Source organism: Ipomoea nil, unplaced genomic scaffold (genome assembly GCF_001879475.1).
Source record: "Ipomoea nil cultivar Tokyo-kokei standard unplaced genomic scaffold, Asagao_1.1 scaffold1043, whole genome shotgun sequence".
Taxonomy (NCBI): domain Eukaryota; kingdom Viridiplantae; phylum Streptophyta; class Magnoliopsida; order Solanales; family Convolvulaceae; genus Ipomoea; species Ipomoea nil.
The window spans coordinates 2670939-2689341 of NW_017617471.1; the positions used below are offsets into that span (position 1 = coordinate 2670939).

At 34.0% G+C, this 18403-nt stretch overlaps 1 protein-coding gene across 1 annotated transcript; it reads right to left on the minus strand.

Moving 5' to 3' along the window:
- Positions 1 to 4977: 4977 nt before the first annotated feature.
- Positions 4978 to 6256, minus strand: LOC109181425 (protein MIZU-KUSSEI 1). Its single transcript, XM_019331190.1, has one exon. It carries the CDS (start codon positions 6027 to 6029, stop codon positions 5169 to 5171), a length of 861 nt encoding a protein of 286 aa, XP_019186735.1. The 5' UTR covers positions 6030 to 6256; the 3' UTR covers positions 4978 to 5168.
- Between the last annotated feature and the right edge of the window lie 12147 nt (positions 6257 to 18403).

The window sequence follows — 18403 nt, forward strand, 5'->3', positions numbered from 1 at the left end:
TTCTGACTTCAGAGTTATAGTTTACTGTGTCTGCCTTGCTCCGTACTGGCCCTCCAGATTATAATACTGTGGGCCGATAAGCAATAAAAGAAAAGATCTGTTACTAGACAGCCCAATTATTATGGGCTTCTAATGATAATTAATTTGAATCACCAAAAACTAATGTTGGGCTCTGTTAGCACAATAATCCTGGGCCCATATAAATTCGGGCCAATTGTATATGGTTTTGGATATTAATGCCATTTTGCCAATACTTATGATACTAGACCTATTATCGTTTTAATTATAATAGGAATTATTATTTGGTTTTCAAAATGGAATTTGCAATGGGAAATAAATTTGTGTGATGATTGGATGGCTTCGTTTACTGCTTTGCTCAAGATCTGAAATTTGATTTTCATGAGATTTTAAAATATATATATACATACATAATTTGATTAGCTGATCAATTAATTTTTTTTTTTGAAAATAGCTGATCAATTAATTTAGTTAACTGACACTTTCAAATCGAATTAACAATCAAACAAAATTCTTAAAAATCATTAACCATTAAAAAATCAAAAGATTTTGATTTAAAAATAATTACTTGAAATTTAAGAATTCGATCGATTAACTAATGTTTCATCAAATACCCTAATCATAAGGGATCACTGAAAGTAACATTAATATTAAAATTAATTATTAGTCAAATTTTGACTTACTAGATCTCTACCCAATTATTGTAGTTATATAAATCATAGCTATCATTTTGGTGCAACCCAAGCCACAAATACCAGTTTAAATAAAACAAAACCAAGATACTTGGCTCTCTGTTTTTGTTTTTGCGATTGATTGATGATATGGATAGAGATAGAATTATATTTTATTCATTTAAATATTTTATTATTATATATAAGTTGGACTTGATAACCATTGTATATTAACTATATTTGTATGTATAAATAATAAAATTTTCTTAATCTTATTTCTACATGACTATGACTCTTTCGAATTGATTCTTTTTGTTTCAATATGTTAAGAAAGTACGTATGGAAAGATACTAAATTGTAACATAGTCGATAGTACTCCAAAAACTCTCGTTGATATAATTCTATAATTCTTTTTTATATTTGTTTGTTGCTTTAATTTTGAATTGACCGACTGTACTTTAAAAAATGAACTAAAGTATATAAACATGTTTATATAATTAGTTAGTGTATACTTTCAAAAAAAAAAAAAAAAAAGTTAGTGTATAAAATCTTATATGTAAGACTTTATTCAGTTTAATGTTGTCATAGTTATTAATAATATTATCACATTGCATTGCTTTTGTGGTTGTAATTTTACCTTGAAGGCTAAACTACATGAGTTGTTACCCTCATGGCCTCATATCAATTTTTTTTTTCTTCTAAATAATAGAATATAATATTATAAAATTTATTTATTTCCTTCTAATTAGGTTCCAACCCCGACCCCCACAAACACCTGGCCTTCACCTCTTTCTACTGAAACATTTATTAATATTTTACTAAAATATTACCTACATATAATATAATATATATGATCGAATGCGGTTATAATCTCTCTCCTCTGGGTTATTATAAAATATATGCTATTGATGAAGATATGTGAGCGTATCTGTGTTAGTGTACCCCATTATTGTACTTAGAGCAAGCTCATTCGTTTGATTTTTTTCTCAAATTTTTGTCAATCCATTTAAGCAAGAGGGATAAGAGAGGAGGAAAAAAATCTGACCCAAAAAAAAAAAAAAAAAAAAAAAAAAAAAAACTACACTTACGCCGTTACGCACCCAGCAGGTGCGTGCAATATATACACATGCATGTTGTGCGCAGTATGAGTTATAGACGTGCATGAAAAGTAGTGCACTTTTTCTATTTCTCTAGGTATGGATCTTACAAAAAAATTTTACTCGCAGAAATAAAACCAATATATATATATATATATATATATATATATATATATATATAACCTTCCCATAATCCCATTAGTTAAAAACCTCCCTAAAAGCTACGTACTAATTGTCTTGCTCTTAGCCTCTTGACCTTGGAGATTGGGAAGTGGATCTTACTTGGATAGACAAGCAATACATGAAGCGTCCTCTAAGTCGTCACTCGTCACACATATCAGAGTCATTTCAGCGCCAACACGTGACACAACCGAGTAAGGAAGATGTATGTCGATTTGTAAGTGAGGAAGCATTCACCTTAAATATGTTTTCTTCCACCTATAATATGGAAATATGGTTAAATCGTGTCATGCTTATTTATTATTTTGTGCTTTACATTTTCACACCTCTCTCTCTCTCTCTTCCATTGACCGTGCATGGAGATATGCAAATGCCCATTGAAGATATACTACACATCATACTCCATTCATGTTGCAATATATATAACCAGCCTAAAAGTGCAGCATTAGCATGTGCAGATAATTCTCAGTTTGACTACATTGCTAATTATGATCACTTCAGCATAGTAAACTAAAAGATATATATTGTAAAGAGTGTTATTAGATACGGGAAACAATTATAAATTCAATGTAACACTTCAAAAAAAAATTGTTCAATATGTGAAAAAAATAAGTCCTTACGAAGTAATTCTCAACCAATTAAATTGGTTAGATCGGTGACCACATAATTTTAAGTTTGATTACCTATTAAAGTTGTTTATTGGTCTTCTTAGATTGAGCTGATTAACTATGAGCAATCTAGGTTGATTTACATCCTTTTAATTAGTCTTTTGCCAGTTATAATTACAATGCGGGCTACACCTAGAACGCACGCTTGAGTAGTGACATATTGCAAGCTTTAGGTGGTCCGAAAAATAGATCCTCTCAAACTTAAGTGACACCTACACCACAATTTTGTGTAGAATCAATATGTAATCATATCACAATGAAATTTTCTCATATTCCCTTCTTAGCCATACATAGCATGCATCTTCAAATCAGCTAATGTACGTCTCCATTAGCAAGGGCATAAGAATCATATCTTCTTTAGTTATATTTGATCCTAAAAATCACCATCGATCCATGTGCATACACTATGGATTATGGTTAGTTGCAATCCACCTAATTCCCACTTTTTGTCACCAATTTGGGCAAAAGATAACTAAACAGATCTCCTTCGTATCAGAATCCAACATCAGAGTTACTATTCTTGCCTAAACTTATGCTCACAACCTAAGCTCTTCCTCGTACTAATGTTATATACAAAACTTGTTTTTTTTTTTTTTTTTAAATACACAGATTTTCCGTTAGATTAATCTTAGCCTCTAATTCATCACCCCAAGAATAACTAGATGATATAAATCTTAATCGCATGAGCAGTCTTTTAGTCAACAATCATTATTGTGTGGAGGTTCAAAAGCACATAAAGTACATTATTCTAACTCATAAATAACAACAAATCATATTTTATTGAAGGTACTAAATATCGTAAATTAAATAATAATAATAATAATAATAATAATAATAATAATAATAATAATAATAATAATAATAATAATAATAATAATAAACAAAACACTAACTTGTAATTAAAAATTATATAGTCAAGACATTGATACTCTATAACCTTATTAGGGTCTTCCTTTTGAGTTTTGAGTTTTGACCATTAAACATAAAACGCCTATGAGGCTATGAAGACTATGCTACAACATGATTAAATTGTTACTATCCAAGAATTAATAACCTTTCGAAAAAGCTACATAATGATTAATGATGCATTTGCTTCAACGCAATGTATACTAATCAAACACATTTAATTTAGTCATTTTTCTTGTTTTCTTAACCCTACTGGAAATTATGCAATTTTTGACCACCTGAAAGTGATCTTAAATCAAGTCAAAAGCCTTGTTCCGATCACTTTTGGTATCCGGAAAAATTTTTGTTGCTTTTTCCAACCACTTTTTGGTATCAACTTGATTTAAAATTACTTTCAGGTGGTCAAAAATTCCATAATTTCCAGTAGTGTAAATGTGTTTGATTATATGACTAATATAGTATATTATTATTATATTAGTCATTTAATCTCTCCTCGACTATAATTTAATAATAATAATAATAATAAAGGGCAATTCAATCATTTTCTTATTTTTTTTTCTTTCCAAGGTGTGTTGAAATATATAGAATTCTTCGGGGATACATGAATTCTAATTCCACAAAATGAATGAATTGCAATTCCATATAACCAAACAAAACACAGTAATAATTTATCATGCCAAAGAATTATGTTGGAAACGAAATGCAATTACACACTACCACATAGCTTGTAAGTGTTTCCAAATACACCAACATAATTACATAAATATCATTGTGTTTTTCCTTAATTTTCAGTTCTTAATCATCTTAGATGGACACATGAGATTAGTAATATACGTTCTCATGGAACTACTAATTATCATAGTTCTTAATCATCTTAGATGGACATATGAAATTAATATATTCGTTCTCATACAACTACTAATTATCATCATATGATCTTGATTATATATATATATATATATATAATTCAAATAAAATTCACCTGAAATGGGTTATACTTCTCATATACATTTAAGTAATGAGCATTGGAGCATTGAATTACAAAATAGGATCCATAGGTCCAATCATATAATGTTACATTTTCTTGACTTGGAATTAAAATGATGTTGGCCTCCCCACATAATCATGATTAATAAACGCGTTTACTTCACTAATACTAAACTTAGGATACAAGGATTAACTTCGTGAAAACCCATATTTTCGTCACCAAACAAGGATTAGACTTGAATGTTTCCTAATGATACAATCACTTTTTAGAATTCCTAATTTTGTTTTTGATAATGTGAAAAATATCAATTTTTTATTATCTAATATAAATTTTGTGATAGATTCAAAATTAATTAGTAAATATTAACCCACATTATTATCTAATAAAGATTTTGCAAAGTACTTGTAAAGAATTAGGATGAGCACCAATAACAAGAAAGGAGAATAGTATGCATAAAATCCATGCAACAAAACTATATATATAAAATAAAAATTACAGAAAATATAAAATATCTTTCTTTATCATACACAAACAGAAAATCACTACCAATAATCATCTTCGTCATCAACATACGAGGACTGATTAAACAAGGTTTAAGAAAATATTTTTTTTTCCTTTTTTTTTTTGGTATTATTGATCATCATATCCTGAGTAAAAATATACTGAGTTCCGGCCCGCCGTTGCCGTCCGGGTTCATCATGTAAAACGCTTCCGAGTCACGGCTCCCCACAACTCGTTCAAACCGGGCCCTCATATACAGCAATTCCCCTTCCGACGCGCCGCCGTTTTTCTCGGCGTCCTCCACCACGGGAATCACTCCGGCCCCGACGGACACGCTCTGCACGGTGCTCAGCACGTGCCAATCCGAGGGCGAGCACGACCGCGACTGCGCGTACCCGCACTTCCGGCCGTTGCAGTACATGGTCCACACCGGCTCTTGGAAGAGCTTCACGTGCCGGCCTCCGCCGCCGCCGCGGGAAGACGGCGGCGGAGCGGTTTTCTCGCACTCAAGCGCGATCCTGACTAGCCCGGACGACATCTCCTTCACCAAGGCCGACGTGGAAACGGCCAGCTCGATCAGAACCGCCGGTTCGGACCGGGGATCGTCCTGGACCGCGAAGCTGACGTGGCCTCTCCGGTGCCCGAACAGCGTCCCGGTAACCTTCCGGCCGAGCGCCGGCGCCGTTAAGGACAACTGCGTCGGTATGTGAAGCCATCTACACGTCGGGAGGATCGTCGGAAACGATATAATACTCAGAAGCGACCGGAGAAGCGCGGAGACGCCGCTCCTGGTCTTGCCGAGCCGCTGAAACTCCACCGGCGGGCTCCCGGCGCCGCCTTTCCGGATCAACGATCTGTCGAAGAACTCCTCCGAGGTATCATGATACACAGACGTGGATCGCTGGTAATGATTAGCGGGAATTATCTTCTTGGAGCTCTTGCAGCTGCTGGCTCTGGGCAAGGCGGCGACAGTAGTGGCATGGAGGTGTTCGTGTTTCATATCTATCTTCAAGATGATACTGTGAAAGAGAGAGAGATGTATGTATCTGTGTATGTAATGGCGAGAAACAAAGGAAAAGAGGTAATATGTGGGTGGGTGGGTGGGAGGGAAAGGGCAGACAATGTAATGATAGTGTTCGAAGGTGGCTAATGAAAAGGGGAACTATGGATGCTTATGGTGCAGATGCTTATCATTTCATGCCTTCATGCTCTCTCATTTATATACACACGCAAAAATTTTGTTTTCACAACATATATATTTTCACAAATCTCGCAATCTTTACCCGAATGTACCCTGGGTATGTTTGTTTTGCACATGGGAATCGGAATTTTAATGGGTATCAAATACTTGATAATGGTAATGAGTTTTGGTGAAAGTATTTTACACCTTTGGTAGTAAGATGAATGGAAATGATTAGGCTAAGGATGAATGATGAGAAAAAACCAGGGAATGAGTTTTTTCATGGGGTATTCCAAACTCAGTAGTGTTTTAAAAATCAGTCAACCAAACGGCGATGGTGGTGGTGGTGGTGGTGGTGGCGGTGGCGATGGCGGCGGTGATGGTGGTGGTGGCGACGATGGTGGTGAGATAGGATAAATTTATATATAGAATAAAAAAATTAGGTTAAAGAAAGGGGTAAAAAAGAAAATAGATTCTAAAATCTATTCCTGAGCGTTCCCTAGTAATAGCTATTACCTTATTTGAGGTAATAGGCTATTACCAAGGTAATAGGCTATTACCAGGAATATTATTCCTAACCAAACAAAGGAATATGTCTATTACTGGGAATGTTATGTCATTCCCGGCCTATTCCGTGAACCAAACGGGTCATTAGAGTGATCGAGGTTCGATTCAGATTAATATATACCAATGACACAGTTTGAAATTGAATTCCTTATGAGTACTAGTATAATAATAAGTTCTGACTTACCGAGTTTTATCTCGCGATTTACCTTATTCACAAGGCCCCAAAGATAAGAAGATCATTAGGGTTGGAGCTAACTTTTTTAGAAAGTAGTTTGATTATTTCATTAATATTTGAAAAATTGATACTTTTCGCCATTAAACTAAAAGAAATGACACTTTATGTTACTCACTTGTCTGGAAAGATGAAAAAAGTTACTTTGCATATAATTAATTGAAGAAAACCAGGACTATGTGGTCCAATGGTACCCGGGTTGGACTTCCATTAGGAAGGTTGTGAGTTTAAGCCTCAGTGGAGGCGTTAAAAAAATTGAAGAAAAGAGAGGACAAGTATAATTTAAGAGCGAAAAAAGTGTTATTTTCCTATATATAATTTAAAAATAAAAGTGTCATTTTTTCAACAGAAACCTTGTAAATAATTAACAAATACAACAATAAATCATTCCAAATAACATCTTGAATCTAAATTTGCTAAAAAATAAAAACTACTTGTACTTATATATTTACTACATCACATAATTTGCATTCATCAACTAAATAAACACAAAGTGAAAAAAAAATATTAACCGATCATATTATAAAATCAATAATCAATCAACATAAAATTATAGACACCAAGAGTAAATTAAAAATTACAATTTTCAATAGCATAGAAAATAGTAGGTAAATAGAGGGGAATTATAAGGTGGTCCTGCGGCGTATGATCAGAAATACACGTGCAACATCGGCGATGATTGTGATCTCAAAAGCGGGTTGCCTTTGGTAGCGTGAAACCGACGGAAGACCCTACGTGGAGATGGACGGACAGGATTGGTGGAAGAAGGTGCATTATTGTGGCAGAGCACGGGTGTTTCCGTGGACTCTCATTGTGTGCGGCTATGATTGCATCTTGACCAGTGTATGGGTGATTGCTGATTGGGTTTTCACAATGGATCGTTGACTGTTTAGCAGTAGTTCATACACACATGCCCCACACTCGCGCCAAACGAGTGGACATCACTTTTGAAATTTTTTTTTTTTTGTGAGATATTCGTAAAATCGTATGAGTGGTGTGATGATTTTGCTTGCAAGGTTCACTAGCAAAAAGAGACATCAAAAAACTCATAAGGTGTGGATGCGATGACTCGATGTGCTTTGTCATTTCTAAGGTCCTATCAATACGAATTAATTTTAGTGTGTGAGATTTTAGTGTATCATAATTGAAGAAACTTGTAATTAAACAAAAATAAAACATCAAAAAAATGATAATAATTTTACTTTGCAAAGTGTAAATCACTAATTTATGCACTTTGAGATGCAATTTTTGAGAAATGTGTAGTACTATTCTTTTACTTAATTTTTTGTGACAAAGAAAACCTACAATTGCACCAATCAGGCGGATATAGTTGAGGAGGAAGCTATGTGGGAGGGTGAATGAAGGAGCCAGGTGGCTCACGAGGGTCAAACGAGCAACCATAAAGAGGGGAAGTCCTGCAAAATGCCGGACAATGGAGCGAATCAAATGATAGAGTGCGAGAGTAAGTTAGATGATCGAGTGGATAAGTCAGGGGATAATCGAGTGGAGGAGTCAGTTGGATGGTCAAGTGGAGGAGTCAGGTGGATGGTCGAATGGGGAATCGGGCGGATAATCAAGTAGAGGAGTCAGACGGATGATTGAATGAGGGACTCAGGCGGATGGTTGAGTGGATGAGTCAGACGGATGATCGTATGGGGGAGTCAGGCAGATGGTTTAGTGGATGAGTCAGACGGAGGAGTCAAGCAAATATGGTCAAATGGAGGAGTCAGGCAGATGGTCGAGCGGAGGAATCAAGCGAATATGGTCAAATGGAGGAGTCAGGCAAATGGTCGAGCAGAGGAGTCAAGCGAATATGGTCAAATGGATGAGTCAGGCGAATGGTCGAGGGGAAGAGTCAGACGGATGGAGGAGGTGGAGCGCGGGTCTGTCATCCATAAAGGAACCACTAGTATGGAAAGCGATCACAGAGTCAACAACGTCTCCACTGATGCTCGATTTCATGACCTCCCACATCACTACATGCCATTTGAGCACAGGGTGCTTGGCGGTTAAGCTCACCAAATACACTCAAAGACAATAAAACACTTTCCTAACAATATTTCGAACAATTTTTTGATAGTATTAACCCGTCAACTAACTATTATGTACTCATAAAATCTACCGCACTATTTAGATATCCTCAATCCTCGACCATGGAGGTGGCGCGTGGGAAAGCAATCCTTACTGTTGGGAAGTAAGACAGCGATAGTGACATACTGGTGACGAGCATGCGGATTAAGGTCAAATGTAAAATAATGTGCCATTTTGTCTTTATCCATTTGGAGGAATGGGTATATGAACTAATCAAGCTCATTAATAAATAAATAAGGCAATTAATTAATTAATACCAAGTAATAAATATGGTTATCGTATGATTCGTATCACAGCTTTGCTTTGGTTGTTTTTGTGGTACACATAATTAACGTAATTAATTAGGGACGGTTCCAAACACGAGGGCCCACGCCCACTGTGTTGTAGGGGTTGTGGCAATCAGATTGGTGGCCTAACCATTTTAGACGGCCAGGATCGAGTTGACACTTGACCCTTTCACCACCTCTGACGGACACGATCTTTTTTTCTCACCGGAAAATGTTGATTATATTTGCGGCGAGTATTATTTTATACGGAGTATAATCCAACTTTCGTGACTTTGTCAAATTATATATTAGAGCCCATGAATTCGTTCCTAGACCTACCATCGTTATTTCATAGACCGTAATTCACATAGCTGTGTGGATTATAAATAAAAAAATATATTTTTAGTATACTAAAAGTACATTATTTGTATATTTAAAATACATTATTTGAAAGTTATATTATTTTGTATACTATCAAATAATATACATTTATTCATGTTTCACATTATTGTGTGAACCATGATCCATATAAGGTAGCTCTAAACCATAATTGTCACAATGTATATTAGATTAATAATAATATAATTCTGATACAATAATTATGTTCTACCAACTTGACCACTCCTACCTATCTCAGGTGAGGTTCAAACTTATCACCTCTCACATAGAGGAGCAATCGAATACCAGTGGACCACACAGTCCTTAATAATACGACTCGTTTTTACTTGCACTTGTCATCACTATCTTCCTTCTTCACAATTGAATTTGATTACATTATTTATTTACTTTGTTTAAGGGTGTTAAATACATACCAGTATACCACAGTCGCAAATGTCATACATCATGTTTAACAATCATGGAGATCAATATAATAATTACTAGTTTAATATGGACGGGAGGGCAATAAATTAAAGATTTCATCACTATATCTTACAAGCAAACAAAATACAAAAGATGAAAATTTTGATCTTCTTTAATATTTTATTTATTTATTTTGTGATAGTAATGAAGTTGAGTTTTAATTAAATTGGTTTCCACATATTGGATATTGTATTGAATTGTATGACACATAAGAGCATTTTCATCAAAGGTTTTTGCTCAGTTTTTATAGAATTTATATCTGAAGTGGAAGAGAGAAAATGATGGAGGCTTACTTTTGTCTCCATAGTGGGATCCACCAAAAAAAAAAAAAAAAAAAAAATTGATCGCATGAAAGTCAAAACAAGCGTCCAAGCGAGCGCATTAATCTGGCAATTTTTTTTTCAAATTTTGTTTTGCTTTTTTATTTTTCCCTTTTCCCTCCCCTTCATTTTTTTTTCTAGTCACACTTGTAAAAACTTCTCAAAATATATAACTATTGAGGATGTTTTAATTCTTCAAGAAACAAAACAAGGCTACAAAATTCCGAGTGAAGTTGTCTTTTCGAGAAGAAAGGGGGCTACTAGTGTTTGCCTGACCTTTTTTTTTTTTTTTTTTTTTTTTTTAAATGTTGAGAAGATTTTTGACACAAATTAAACCAAGAATGTTAGCAGACGACATGATCATTTTAGATATACTTTATGCACTAATTTAATTATTTATGATACAAAAATTATATTATATACAAATTGAAATGAAATTGTACTTTGATTTGTTTATGAAGCTCCATGTGGTTGGAATTATTACATAATATAATGGTATGCATATTGGGGCTAACTAAATCATGATCGATGGAGTTGACAAATTAAAGAAAGGAAATAAAACTTTTAAATCTTTTTATATATAATTAAAATCAATAATATCTTATAATAAAGAAAGATTAGCTTGTCTCTATGCAAATCATATTATGGACCAAAATTCATTATACATATTGTGGATCCTAATTCAAATTATACACATGCAATTGACATAGTTATGTACATGCAGCATGCAGGTACCGAAATCAGCCCGCATGGGCAGCTCAGTTGGTCATATGAGTGAAGTTTAGGAATAATGATTCGAGATCGAGTCTCACCAGCGGTAGTGTAGGAGCAACCTCTCAAAGTGAGGGGACTCTCTGTGTATAGTAAGCAGAGGTCGTCACCATAAGTTGTCCTCCCAGATGCTCTGTCGGACGTAATCCTTTCAGATACTATATCGGGCGTAGGAGGCCTCTGTGTTCAGCTGAATCACCATGATAGGAGGTCTCGGTAACCCAAACCAAGTTGGTAATGCACCTTTGAAAAATAAACTACAAATATATAATATATTAACTATATATAAATAATCTGGACCAACGTACACAATGCACCTGATAAACCTTGGTCCACAATATATCAATGGGTTGTCTATATAATAAATTATTGTTAGTTATTTATTATCAAAGACGACTTGAACGGTGATGTATGAAATATCAATTTATTATTAAAGGCCAAGCCTAATTAGAGCTTGGGAGATTAACACTTAAGCATTTGCTGACATCTCTATGGCATGAAATGACGCCATCATGATTATATAAACACCCAAGATGATATAACGTTGGACTGGTCCGATCAAATGATTGCCATTTTATTATTCATAATGTGGAAAATGGGAATTAATTACACAAAATCCTTTATAATATATACACGTAGGCCTATGATCTAAGAGTGATTTTTTTTTTCTTTTTAGAAAAAAAAATTATTCTGAACATAAAAAGATAAACATCAATCATACTATTATTTTTATAAAAAATTTTAAAATATCAATAGACCCCAACAATGTACCCAATAGTCTGATATACCACCCAAAACAAATGAGGAAAGCTTTGTGTTTGTACCATATATATATTGTAGGTACAACTGGCACCATAAACTTATTATTATTATTATTATTATTATTATTATTATTATTATTATTATTATTATTATTATTATTATTATTATTATTATAAATAGTTGTTTTTCTTTTTCAAATTAAAATGCATCACACGTGAAAAACAAAGTTTATTTGAAAAGTAGTTATCTCTAAATCTTTGAATTCTCTTAATTATATTGGCACTAAACTTTCAATGAGTAGCCATTTTCTATGAAGACAACCAAACAAATAAAAAAAGGATTATCAAACCGACCACTCTAAGACCTAAAGATATTGTAAATATTAAAACTTGGAACCCCCCATGCAATAATAAATAAAATAAATAAATAAATAAATAAATAAATATATATATATATATATATATATATATATATATATATATATATATATATATATATATATATATATATATATATATATATATATAGAGTGCTGTTCAGGTGTGAACTTGGGCTTAAATGTGAACGTGTGCACTCATACCATTCGTACATTCTTTTTTGATCGACGTACACAGATGGGAGTCCACCGCTGTTATGTGCACTCGTGGCACTAGATCGTCTCCCGCTTAGACTGAATTTGTGTGTGTTTTAGTTCTTATTCGACTCGTCCTCTCAGTCTTACTCAACCCGTGCTTGTCGATCGAGCTAATCGTCTGAACCCCACCCAATCCCACCGAACAGCTTCCGAATTTGGCCATGGCGAGGTCTAATGGTGTTTGTCGTCGGTCGAAGCGCGGAAGGCCTGGCCATCAATTGTCCCCTGTCACCCCTCCGGCATCCGGGTCTCACAAGGTTGCATGCGTGTCCCGGTCATTTAAACGGCGGTCTCGTCGCCGTAATATTAGCCCCGGCCATCGGCGCGGGTTCGACTGGGCGGCGGCGGGGGTAGCGTCCAGGGTGTCAGCACGGAGGAGGGTGGCGCGGCTTCTAGGGCAGAAAGGTGAGTCCTTTTTCGTGTGTTCTCCGTGGGGTTTTTTGGGGAGGGGGGGGGGGGGATTGGGTGCTTTGGCATTGCCCACTAGCACGACAATAAGGCTACAGAATGCACACTAGCATAAAAGTATATTAATGGCGAGGGGATGCCATGCAACTACTCAACTTACGTAAGCGCTACATGCATAATATCCTGCTCAGCATGGTGAACGCCCATACAAACAGTATTGCAACGCATGTTGCAGGGTTTGAACGTAAAAGATTGGCACAGATGCATCGGTGATCATGTTGGGGTGTCAGCCAGGAATAAATTTAGGTAGTAGTTGGACCTCAAATCTGGGTTTTTTTGTTTTTAAATAATTTTTGTGCAATAGCAGGTATGGCGTAGCTAAAGTGGCATGCTGGAATGTTTAGGTTAGGTTATCTTAGTCTCTAGGGGGCATGATGGAGCAGTGTATTTGAATTAATTCGGTTACTAATTTTGGTCTGTGTTCTCTTGGTAATTATCTAATTATGGGTCTGTAAATGCATCTGGGTTCGTAATCAATAATCGTCTAATTTTATCCGTATCCCGGGCTGCAATCCGGTGGTCTTGCTAATGTTTCGATTTTTAACATTTAATTTTGGTTGGCATCGGCTTTTCTGCCTGTAGCTATGCAAAATTCAGATCCCAGCTATGCAGAATTTGTGTTTATTTCTACCAATACCAAAAAGAGGTTGTGCAACTCATGTGGAATATCCTTGCACGTAGTACCAATTCTTGCACTTAGTTTCAATCTTAGTTACTGTACAGTTTGTACTATGTCATAGTCATACAATGAATGGGTGTAAATCATGATGGCAACTTAAGATATGTGCCTGGTGAAAATTTAATTGCACATTAGAGCTTGAATTAATCACGTCTGGACCATCATGATTAATTAGCTACCATAATCCTAAAGTTAGTGCATCCAATTGAACCAAAAGTGAAAGGGGATAAAAAAAAAACAATGTAATTAAAATGGTGTCAATGTTTTACAAGCTGCGTCTAGCCATGCAGTACAAAATGGAATCTAGAAGATAGGCTTAATACGGAAAACAGAGCAGGAATAAAAATAAAACAGTTTAAACAGACTATAAATTTCTAAACAAGTTACTTTGAAGGGCAACTACGTGCGTTATGGCGCGCATATTTACCACAAATCCCGCACTTCCGATCGATTTTGACATTTTTCTCAATTGCTATTTCCCGCGGTTACCCTTAACGGGGCTCACAGTTAGGCCGTCACTACCAAATTCAGCTGTGAGAGTCTTTAGTACCAAGACCATCCGTGTCTGCCGCTCCAAGCTGGTGCCCGCCAACCCGACACACGTGTTTATCTCGGCCCATAGTTGGGTTGCTACGGGTGGTGGTTTATCACCTGCAGATTGCACCCCCTTGCATGCGCTACAGTTTAGGTGCTTGCACCACCGGTTCACAATATATTCGGATGGTAACTATTCTAACTGTGCACTCCGGTAATACTTGTTGGATGGCAATTCGCATTGCTGGGTCTTGGTCTGTCACGAGAGCCTTTAGTACCAAGACCATCCGTGTCTGCCGCTCCAAGCTGGTGCCCGCCAACCCGACACACGTGTTTATCTCGGCCCATAGTTGGGTTGCTACGGGTGGTGGTTTATCACCTGCCGATTGCACCCCCTTGCATGCGCTACAGTTTAGGTGCTTGCACCACCGGTTCACAATATATTCGGATGGTAACTATTCTAACTGTGCACTCCGGTAATACTTGTTGGATGGCAATTCGCATTGCTGGGTCTTGGTCTGTCACGACGCACATTGGGGTCTTGCCCATTGCACATGTAAACTTCTCTAACAGCCAACTGTATGAGTCAGCATCTTCCTTTGTGAGCAAACCGGCCCCAAAAGTGATGCATCGTTTGTGCTTGTCCACACCGGTGAATGGCACAAACACCATACTATACATGCAAAATAAAAAGGGATATGTGATTTGCTAATCATGTAATTGAACAAGTAATTATCTATATCACTGACTTAATAATTACGTTAGTATAAGCTACTATTCAAATTAAACTACTATTGGATACTAATGAACAGTAATCAAGTTTTGGCAGGAAATGTTTTTATTCCAACGCAAATTAATAAATACTAATTCGGATACTGTACGCCAATGGAAACAATGGGATTGGAAATCAAATTGCAACCCCATACCTGTTTGGCAGTACTGAAACTTCCACAGCAAGCGTCCATTGTTGGTCGTCAGTAGGTGTCAACTCCGCCGTAAAGCTTGTGACGGGCTCTATTTCTTGGATTATTGCTCGGTCATTTGCACGAATACAGATCAGTTGTTACGAATGTAAAAAAACAAAAAACAAAAAACAAAAAAACAAAAACAAAAACAAAAAAAAAAAAAAAAAAAGACAACGCGCCATAGTCATGCAGCGAGGAAGAAAAACACGACCTGTTAATGCACATGCATTGGGGTCGCCCATCGTCACGCGTCGTCGGATCACGTCTGAACCATAAACAGTGCAACAATGCGGTTGGTGTAGGATTAGACGTCAGCACCGTAGGCAATGCGACAAATCCGTGGTGTATGCAGTGTCGTATTCTTATCGCATACGGTAGGGGAGGTTACGTGTATAGAGCAAATAATCCCATGGTGCGTGGTGCAGCATACCGTTTTGCAATAACAACGTATGGGCCTTATGATCAAATATATCTACGCTCCATATTGGTACACAAGTTCACACGTTATTAAGAGTTCGCACCAGAAAAATAGCCTATATATATATATATATATATATATATATATATATATATATATATATATATATTTATTTATTTATTTATTTATTTATTTATTTATTTATTCAAGACAATCTAAATAAGTAATCATTTATGTTCATCAAGATTTACGGGGGAGATGGAGATTTACCGAGTTCATTCTTTACGAAGATATGAGAATTTTATAAGTTAGAAGATTACTTGTAGTGAGATACTGATTTAATTTTTTTTTTTTATTTTTAGAATCGACCCCCAACTTGTTTCGAGTTAAAAATAATAATTAATCTATTGGTATTGCAATTTGATCGGGAAGGACGGGAAGTGGATTTAGTATGTGTAAATATTATAAAAGTAAATAACTTATTTATTCATTCATTTATATACACTAGTATTTGCGCCCGTGCGATGCACGGAATAGATTTGTTGTAATATATTAAAAATATTTGGACTGCTATATAATTTTTTAAATTAGAACATCAAATATTATATAGTGCAATTTAAGATGTGATTCGAATCATTTATGTGTTTTGATGTTATCATTGCTTGATTTTGAGCAAATAATTGCTCAAAGTAATAGCTAATATGTAGATGTACGCATGCGGTGCTGTAATTTTGAAGATTTTATTTATCATCATTTAGTATTTTTTATAAATTTGACAAATGTGCTCGTTCTCTAGCAACTCAGTTATAGCAATGAATTGCTATCTTAATTCATTTGCATATATGGAAGATATATTTTTTATTGTCTAGATATATAGCAATTTTGTCATTTAAAAAAACATAATGTCACCGATTGTATTTACACATTATTGAAACCTTTTATAGACGACATTGGTAGTCCCAACACAATTTTGTTCATCCTCGTCTAGAGCTAACATCTTCCGTCCATCGGGACATGTTACTCGGGTGAAAATATATAATGGTAGAATATCACTCAATTAGTGTTCCCTTAATTTTTTTAGTCAATTAGTAATATCATATTCATTTTCAACAAATTATTCTTTTTTTTATTTTTAGTCAATTAGAATATCAGATTCATTTTCAGCCAATTATTTTTTTTATTATTTTCAGTCAATTAGAATATTAAATGCATTGATATTTTTACTTAATTTTCGCTCCATTTTTAATTGATGATGTAGATATTATTATTGAAATATTTCCGTTCCATTTTTAATTTACCTTTATTATTGTTTAAAATATGCATTAACTATTGAAGTTGTAGAATATTATTATTAAAATATTTTCGTTTAATTTAAATTTATGCTTCATTTTTAATTATAATGCAATGATCTGACCATTTGTTTTTTTAGTCAATTATGGATCATTAATATCAATTTTTTTTTTTATATTTTCAGTCAATTAGTCAATTAGAATATAAATGCAATGATATTTTTACTATTGATAATGTAGAATATTATTATTGAAATATTTCCTTTTCATTTTTAATTTTCCTTTACTTGATGATGTAGAATATTATTATTGAAATATTTTCGTTTCATTTTTAATTTCCATTCTATTGTTTGAAAGTGTGAAACATTTATGATATAATTGTGATTTGATTTATTCTACTGTGTAATATTATTGTCATAAATTAAAATTCAAGAATTTGACAGTTTCTTTTTCCATTTTATTCAATTATGGATAGTTTTTTTATTTTCAGTCAATTATTAATATTCATTTCATTTTCAATGTATTATAATTATTAGTCAATTATACTAAAAGTGCATTTGGAAATCCAAAAACAAAAAGTAAGTATAATTTATTTTGTGCTAATAATATTATACCTTAAGTATAAAAATATGTATATAGATTATCATAAAATTATCATAAAAATTACACAGAAGAAGGTGATGAGAATTACCATAAATAATTATTAAGTAATAATATAAATTATGAAGACATGCATAATTTATTTTGTACTAATGTATATAATGTTATTAGTACAAAATCAATTATACTTTATAATATTATAAGGTATAATATTATGGCAAGTATAATTGATTTTGTACAAATAATATTATACCTTTATATATATATATATATATATATATATATATATATATATATATATCACCATAAAAGTATTCTAATAGTTACACATAATAGAATGATAATATATTTTGTACTAATAATATTACACCTTTTAAATATAAAATAAAAATATTAGGCAATTCTGTTAATAAATAATTAATATTTTGATACATTAATTTTAGCTAGGAAATAATTAGGCTGGAAATAATTATAATAAAATAGTATGCAATATGAATGTCATGAAAATGAATTTTTGAGATCCAACTTTCAGTCTTGGGATCACTCATTCAAAAACATTCCTTCCCATGTCTTTTTCCTGGCTTGCACCGCCTTCCCTCCTCTAATTTCCGGTGGGTTTCCTATTCCACTAAGACGCTTTTATATTTTCAATTAATTAATAATATCAGTTTTCTTTTTCAATTTACATTTACTATTGTTTGAGTGGAAATTTTACAAATGAGGATTTTTTAATTTAT

What these genes read in the sequence shown, in the direction of transcription:
- LOC109181425 (XM_019331190.1), bottom strand. Translation starts at nt 6,029, where the DNA reads ATGAAACACGAACACCTCCATGCCACTACTGTCGCCGCCTTGCCCAGA.